Raw genomic sequence first — 8,844 nt, forward strand, 5'->3', positions numbered from 1 at the left:
GCTCACAGGTGCTCCTGCTCAGCCCCGCGTGGACCACGCCGGAACCGGAAAAGCGTCCTACGCCCTTACGACACCCGCCGGCGGGAAACAAGGCGGGGACCGAAGAAAGGGACCGGAGGAGGGACGACTTTCCGGGGAGAGCCGCAAGGAAGACTTGTGATTGGCTAGTGGAGGCGCCCCACCCCGGGGATCCGACCGCGGGGACTGCCGCCCTCAGCTACAACTACCCTTCTGGGTTGGGAGTCGCTGTGGCTCGACCACTTGCTCAGGAACAGCAGCCTCAGGGCAGGGACAGACTGACCCACGTGGAATGCCTCGGCCTTCCTCTGACCCCGGGAAAGGACTTTCCGTGGGAGAACGCAGCCTCTTGCCGCTTTCTTCTAGCACAGGTTTGCCCATTCCACCCGAGGGACTGCTGCGGGTTCATGAGCCCATCTCGGGTGAGCTGGATGCCTTTGCCTGCAGTTTGTATCTCCCTCTGGTCTTGGAGGTTTTCTTTTCAATATCCTACCAGTGCCACCCCGCCACCCCTACCCCCCAGGGCTCAGTTCTGCCTCATAAAACCAGGCACACTAGTAACGGAGACCCCCTGCCCTCGATGCCCTTCACAGCGAGCTCGAGTTCTCCCGCGGTGCCCACAGGCATTCGCTCTGCATCACTACACACTGCTGTGCCAGGGAGGCTGCCCTCCAGGGCACACACTTCCTCCTCTGTGAAGAGCTCATAATTTTGTAGCTTTAACGCTAACCCCCATACTCTCGGAGATTTCAGTATCCAGGTGGGTAATCCTAGCATCCATTTGGCTCCGTGTGGCCCACGCTTGTCTTCTAACTTGGTGCAGCCTCAGTGCCCCCGTGATCACACCCTAGAACTTGTCTAAGATCTGCATCCCCTGAAGCGCCCCACTCCGACTACCACTTCCGATGTTTCTAAGTTATTCCCTCTAATGCCCCAAACCAAAACTCCTGCAACCCTACCAGTATCTCCAACCCACCTCTTACCACCTTCCTCCCTTGATGAGTTCTCCCTCCCTAGTAAGCTAGCGTGAACTCCATGGTCAGCCTTTAGGAGGAGCTTCTTGCATCCCTTTTTAACTCCCTCATCTCCCTGTCACCTCATCACATCTGCTTGGTAAAATGAGAACCCTGGAGAAACCCAATGCTCCGTCTCCATACTGCAGCAGTGCAGCTAAACGCGGCTAGAGGAGAACACAGAGCCATCCTGACTGCCCTTCCTTCAACAGTTCCAACATTGCTTGGTCTCTGCCATACTCCCAAATGAGGATCTCACACCTCTTCTCTCTTCAGTCCTTCCCATCCCCTCCCCCCTCCATCCTACTTCACTAAGAAAATGGAAGTGGAGACTCCCACCGCTGCAGACTTCTACCACCATATCCACCAATGCCCCCCTCTGTTCCCTGCCCGTTACTGTAGATGCGCTACCTGTGTCCACCTAAACTAATCCTGCACCTGACTGCTGGATCCTGTTGCCTCCAGGGCGTCACTCCAGCCAGTCTGTTCCCTCCCCAACACCATCAGTTTTTACTAGAGTATTCCCGTCATCATACAACCTGCAGTTATTTCATTTTCAAAGGCACTCCTCTTGACCCCATTTCCTATACGTTTTCTCCATGTTTCTTTGTAGCAAACTTTCACAAAATAATTGTATTTTCTCTGGTTCCTCTCCTATTCTCTCTGAGATTCGCTTTGCTGTCAGAACACCATCTACTAGTACAGTCCTGGGTTTTCCTTCTCAATGGCCCTTGTTCTCCCACTCCCACCTGACCAGCTGTCCACTGGGTGCACTGACTCTAAAGCCTCTTGGGAGGTGCAAGGTCAGCCACCACCTGTGCCCTGCCTGGGCCACCCAGCACGAGCTGCACAGTGATCTGCAGATGGCTGCTATTTAAGCTGGGCTTGCAGGTGCCCAGGAGAGACCAAGGTGGGAACCAAGGCTGGCTGCCATTAGTGCCAGGCCTGGGGCCTCTTGGTGAGAGGTATGAGGCATGCCAAGGCTAGATGCTGCGTGTTTGCAATTTGTGAACCTTTAAGAGAATTTCAGGAAAGTCCGCCACAGGAGCTAAGAAAGGCAGTTTGTATAGAAAAGCCACTGGAAACAACTTGGGCGGCCCACAGTTTGGGTGAGGCAGGGTCTCGGGGGATCAACAGGGAGGGGCAAATAGTGTGAGCCACGTTGATGGAGACTCAGATATGGCCCCTCCCTTCAGGCTCATCAAGGGTACTAGTGCCTCTGCCAGCACTTTTGTCCGACAGAAAGCTGCCCCTCCAGCTCTTGCCCAAATGCTGGAAAATTCAGTTCCTCCCTATATGTCCCTTGTGCCTTTCGAGCTGCTGCCCCAGTGCTAGAGCTCAGAGGGAGCAAGTCTGAGTCAGTACAAAGGCCCTCTAAGAGGAAGTGCTTGGGACTCCAGCAGCCTCAGTCCCTCTCAGCTTCCATCTCCCTCAGTCACCTACCCCCACTGTTTTTTAAAGCCAGAAGTTACGGGGTTTTTCTCTTCCTGCCACTGAAACCCTGGGCTGGGGGGAATCTAGTGTGGGGCTAGGATTCCTCACTCCTCAGGGGGGTCCTCTACAGCCAAGGTATACCTTCTGATTTTTATCTGGCACATGTGGGTGTGGGACCAGCTCATTCCATATCTCCACCCCTCTTTCCAGTCTCAATATGGCTTCTTTAAATCCCTAGTTGTAGGACTTCCATTCAGCTAGACGTCAGGCAGTTCTGAATAATGCTTGTTCTGTAGTTTAATTTGATGCGGTTGTGTGAGGATTCGAGTAACTGCATTTACCTACACCAGTGGTCGGCAAACTCATTAAGTCATCAGAGCCAAATATCAACAGTACGACGACTGAAATTTCTTTTGCTTCTGCGCATGGGCCACGATAATAAACTTTACTTAAAGTTTTAAGTCAACTTCGCACTGTACGTGCGCTCCCGCACGTGGTATTTTGTGGAAGAGCCACACTCAAGGGGCCAAAGAGCCGCATGTGGCTTGTGAGCCGTGGTTTGCCAACCACTGACCTAATTATGTTGAGAGAGGGTACCTCTGTGGAAGGTGTGACAGAGGCAGCAGACCAGAAGCTCCAAGATTTCTACCAGAAACTTGGGGTGTATACAGATCAGTACTGAAGGCTGATCATAGGACAAACCACACAGTGGAAGGGTGGCATAGCAAATTTCAAAGCTGATGGTAGTGTATTATCCTTCAATTTGGAGTTTATTTAAGTGTTGAAAGATAAACAGTAAAGCTATAAAGTTACCAGCCAGGTTTTGGTGGTCACACTCAAATATAGCCACCAATTTAACAATGATACCAACAAAATACAATTTGTATAAACAAAATTGTTAACAGATATAACAAATATAAAGCCAGTAATCAGGTTGATATATTCTTTTTTTTAAATGTTTTTGATTTTTTAGAAAGAGGAAGGGAGAGGACAGAAACATTGATGATAAAGCAATATCAATTAGCTGCCTCCTGCACATCACTACCAGGGATTGAGCCCATAACCCAGGCATATTCCCTGACCAGGAATTGAACCAGCAACCTGTTGGTACATGGGACGGTGCTCAGTCCACTGAGCCACACGAGCCAAACAGGTTCATATATTCTTTAGAGCAATTGCTCATGGCTTTACAGAGTAACTCTGCCAAACTTCATGACAAGGAAAAACAAGAATAAATATGAAACCCCAAATTCATCATAAAAAAATAACAATTTTAACAAAGTTAAATGTATTTAATGAATTGTGGGCCGAATGTCTCAGTAGGTGTTTTGGACAGGAACAAATGTCCTGCAAAGATGTAATAAAAATGCCGTATCAGAAAGAAAAAGGTGAATTAAGCTGCAGGGACAGCTGGCTTATTTCAAGAATAGAGAGCTGCTTACCTCACACAACATGTAACAAGAAACACCACAGACGGATGTATGAATAATGCAAGTATACATGTCTGCTTCACATGTTAAAGGCGAGACATACCTACCACAGTACTCAGTTCCAAAAGGAATGTACTTATGACAACAAAGCAAAAACACAACTCCAACTAGGAGAATAAATTTCTAATGCTGAGCCTTTACATAGGAATTAAGAAACACTGCTGCTTATTCTCCATCGGCTCCACCCAGATCTCTGTGCCCCTTGGGCTTACCTGCAGATGGCATCTGCTTAGGTTCTCCCTAGGGAGGCACCAGCAACTTGGTGTCACAATTCTGGAGGTGACCCCTCCTTCTTGGGAGCAAGTCTCACTGGGCTCTGGTAACACTTGCTTCCATCCTTCACCCCTTTAGGATTTAGAATAGTGCAGATGCTAGTCTCTAGGTGATTCAATAGCCCGTTTTTGGTCCACTGTAAGTCTGCCATTAAAATCTAGAATTCTGTTTTTCACCAGAACCATGCTGACACAAGACCTACCCCATATTAAATTGTCAAAAGAAATAATTCTTCCCAGCCCGACCAGCATGGCTCAGTGGTTGAGCATCGACCTATGAACCAGGAGGTCTCAGTTTGATTACTGGTGAGGGCATACACCCTGGTTGTGGGCTCAATCCCCAGTATGAGGCATACTGATCAATGATTCTCTTTCATCATAGATCTATCTCATCTATCCCTCCCTCTCTGAAATCAATAAAAATGTATATATTTTTTTAAATGAAATAATTTGCCCTAGCCGGTTTGGCTAAGTGGATAGAGCCTCAGCCTGTGGACTGAAGGGTCCTGGGTACATGCCCAGATTTCGGGCTCGATCCCCAGTAAGGGGCATGCAGGAGGCAGCCAATCAATGATTCTCTCATCATTGATGTTTCTATCTTTCTCCCTCTCCCTCTCTGAAATCAATAAAAATATATATTTTTAAAAAAAGAAATAATTTTCCCTAAAATTCACTGTATTTTAAGAATATTAACACTTAGAAAATAATTCATCTCTATTGGGGGAAATGCCTTCAGTTCTAAATAATAACCCTAAGAATAAATGAGAAGCCATTATTATCACAGTAATATAAGGTCCTGAGAGAGAGCAAGCCCATATAGAGTTGCATATCTTAAAGCTAGGGTTTTCTCATCTTGTGTGCTGTTACCTTTGGGCTACTGCCCTTTAGAGCCATTATCTATAATTTGATACACTATATAGACATGAAAAAGTCCATTATAGTAGAGACAATCTTCTCATGTCATGACATTTGATTGCTGAGATCTTTCCCCAAAGCACTACAGAATATTTTCCAAACATCTCATATCTCACATATCCACCCAACAAAATCATTAGCATATCCATTACTAACTCAGACTAATTTGGATTTACCTTTATATCATCTGGGTGAGGGATAGACAAAGAAAAAACAGCCCAACAAATAAGAAGTAGAGTCTCTTGGAACTGCTTATCAACATGTTGCAAGGAATCATAGGAAACAATAGGACAAAGGCAAAAGGGACAGTATGTAACACTCTATTATATGAAATACAAATACATACTTCCTGGATTACATACAACTCAGGTTACACATATCATGCCTAAATAGATACAGCAATGAAATACCAAGAGTATGAAAGAGGCATTTCATTACATACAACTATTTTTTTTATTTGTACAATGCAATATTACTGTTTATAACTAATATTAATCTTTGTGGAATTTATGTATCACTATTAACAGCATTTACAGTATTGACTGAGAGGCTGCTTAAAAAAACTCAGTAAAAAATGTTTGATTTTTTAATGGAAGTAGTTCAATAATAATGGCAGTACTCATTCATCTATGAGGAAAGGTAGGTGACGTGGCTGTAAAATAACAAATACTGGCCGTACTCTAAAGAGACTTGGTAGTATTGAGAATAGAAATGATGCAGAGGTGGTTAAAAACCTCACAGAAACATATTTTGTCTTCTTTATTGAAGTGGCAGTTCAGCAATGACAATAGCCATGTATTTATGTCAGGAAATAGGAGAAAAGGTATGTGGTTTTCACTTTAACTCTTCCAAATATATTTTCTTATATCCATAGTGGTGTGCTGCTAAATACTTGACAATAGGTTATCTAAGAAAATAACTCTAATATGTAGAGTTTGCCAATTTCCATTGTGTAAATACTCACACTAAGCCAAGCTACCAACATGATAGCACTGAATGTAGAGATGGAAAGAGATGTGCAACTGCACATCATTACTCAGTATTCTCTCCATGCAAACTCAAAAATATAAGTAACCTAAAGAACAAATAGCAAAATATTATAAAATAATTAGGAAGTAATGTGTTGAGTATTACCTTTGTTTTTAATATAATTTAATTATAATTTTATGTAATTTAATTTTTAAATGACTGTGTTTAACAACTGGCTGGCAAAATTCCTGAAAATTTAAATCAGCAGTACTTCCAAGCCAGTATGAACTTAATCTAGCACATCACTATAGGTGTGTATAAATATATTTACATGTACATATGTAATTATGTTAACCTACAAAGATACTGGTGGTATTTAGTGTGGGAAATATTACTATAGATCACAATAGTTGTTTAAGTGTTCATACTTTCTCTTCACAATTAATGTTGGACTCTAATATATAAATCAAGCATACCTCAAATTTCTATTACGTTCTTACATAGGTCTGAACACATTAGGGATTCTTCACATGAATGTTTAATGCTATTGTCATTCAACATTTTTTAAGCTTCAGATTATACTGTGAATATCAGTATAAGTGAGTATCACACATTATATTTACAATAAAGTTTTGGTATCACATTTGGAATACGATACAACATAAATTCTCTACAAAGATTTTTACCATATAACTTAAATGAACAAATTTTTCCTAAGTACAAATTTTCTGACAAAAGTTTATTTTTTCTTAAAAGCTTCCACATATTTAAAACATTAATAAGGTTTTATTCTTATATTAATTATCCGAAGTGCAGTAAGACATAACTTTTGAGTAACTTGTGATGTTCTTTGGGTTTCATTGATCTTATTTTTTAAAAACTGAATAATGAATTTGAAAGGGTGGACAGATTTCTGAACATTCAGGATGTGGAAAGAGCTTTCACCCTTGTGTGAATTCTCTGATGTTTAGTGAGTACTGATCTCTGACTAAAGGTTTTCCCACATCCATTACACTCATAGGGTTTCTCCCCTGTGTGAGTTCTGAGATGCTTAGTAAGAGCTGATTTCTCACAGAAGGTTTTCCCACACTCATTACATTGATACGGTTTCTCTCCTGTGTGAGTTCTTTGATGTACAATGAGGTTTGACTTCACACAAAAGGATTTCCCACATTCATTACATATGAAGGGTTTCTCTCCTGTATGTGTTCTCTGATGTACAGTTAGCGCTGACCTGTGGCAGAAGGATTTCCCACATGTGTTACATTCATAGGGTTTCTCTCCTGTGTGTGTTCTGTGATGTTCAGTGAGGTTTGACTTCACACAGAATGTTTTTCCACACTGGTTACATTCATAAGGTTTTTCTCCTGTATGTGTTCGTTGGTGGTTGGTAAGGTGTGGTTTCTGACAAAAGGCTTTCCCACATTCAGCACATTCGTAGGGTTTCTCTCCTGTGTGTGTTCTCTGATGTTGAGTGAGGTTTGACTTCTCCCAGAATGTTTTTCCACATTCAGCACATTCAAAATTTTTTTCTCCTGAGTGAGCTCTTCGAGGTTGGGTGAGATGTGACTTCTTGTTGAAATTATTTCCATTCTCCTTGTGCTCATAAGGTATTTCTCCCATATGTACTATCTGATGTTTAAAGAGGGCTGATTTCCCCCCCGTTTTGTGACTTACTTTATATTCATGGGGAATTTTTCCTGTGTAAGTTCTCGGATGAATAATGAAAGTTGAATTGTCACAGAAAATTTGATCATATTCATTATATTCATAAGGATTCTCCCCTGTAAGAACTCTCTGATGTCCCAATCTTAAATCCACATAGAAGGAATTCCCACAAATACTGCATTCATATGGGTCCCTTTCTAAATGAGTTCTCTGAGATAAACTGAGCTTTAAGTTTTGGATGGAAGTTCTTTGACATTCATTATATTCACAGAGTGTCTCTCCTATCTGAGATCTCTTATTTGAGAAAAAGGCTGCCTCTTCTTGGAAGCCTTGTCCATTTTCATTATACTCAGAAGGCTGGTCGAAAATTAGCTGAGTGAGATCCTGGCCATGACTAAGGATATTCCTTTTTTGATCATAGTTATAAGATTTCCCTCCAGCAAGAGTTTTCTCATGCCTAATATCAAGGAGCAATTTCTCATATAAATTAAACGTATCAGGTTTTGTTCCAGAATAGTTCTTTCTACTAATAATTAAGTCTGAAATATTCTTCAAACTCATTTCACAAGAGGCACATATCTTATATGAAAAATTTCTTGAAGGAACACAGTCTTTACCCAGATTGAAAGTTTTCCTTACTCTATCACCACCATGTATATTTAATGTTTTGTTGGTGGTGACAGCAAATTGCCAAAAATGCCCATCTTCATTTTCTTGGCTGCTCTCTTTTAGGGCATCATCTTTCCAGTCTTCTGGAAATGAGAAAAATAACCACATCTTATGAATTTCAGTACATTTCTAATGGAATTGGACTTTCACACAAATGCCCTATTATGCAATAGATCCTTTGTTTTAGACCCAGTTTCCTGGTATGAACTAAATCCAACTATATATTTCCTTTACTGTTCTGGTTGGAGTGGAAAATACATGTTGCAGTGGAAGCAGGGAAAGGAAAGTGGCAATGACATTTAGCACTTTATAAATATACTAGAGGCCTGGTGCACAAAAATTTGTGCACTCGGGGGGGAAGAGGGGTCCCTCAGCCTGGCCTGTGCTCTCTCGCAG

The 8,844-nt window shown here is 42.3% G+C and overlaps 2 protein-coding genes across 8 annotated transcripts in view; both read right to left on the reverse strand.

Moving 5' to 3' along the window:
* Positions 1-88, reverse strand: part of BMS1 (BMS1, ribosome biogenesis factor) — a 34,948-nt gene extending 34,860 nt beyond the window's left edge. Inside the window, exon 1 of the mRNA XM_006774528.2 lies at positions 1-88. The gene's annotated coding sequence lies outside the window, so the exon portion shown is untranslated.
* Positions 89-6,307: 6,219 nt separating this feature from the next.
* The window catches only part of ZNF248 (zinc finger protein 248), a 25,605-nt gene continuing 23,068 nt past the window's right edge, over positions 6,308-8,844 (reverse strand). For 6 of the 7 annotated variants that reach the window (XM_006774537.2, XM_006774534.2, XM_006774536.2 and 3 more), the window contains exon 5: positions 6,308-8,531. In XM_006774537.2, coding sequence (XP_006774600.1) covers positions 7,033-8,531 — 1,499 coding nt within the window. In that variant the 3' untranslated portion in view covers positions 6,308-7,032. The remainder of the gene's footprint in view (positions 8,532-8,844) is intronic. The other variant, XM_015570993.1, reaches the window with a different exon arrangement.

The sequence above is a fragment of the Myotis davidii genome, unplaced genomic scaffold (genome assembly GCF_000327345.1).
Source record: "Myotis davidii unplaced genomic scaffold, ASM32734v1 scaffold808, whole genome shotgun sequence".
NCBI classification, from domain to species: Eukaryota; Metazoa; Chordata; class Mammalia; order Chiroptera; family Vespertilionidae; genus Myotis; species Myotis davidii.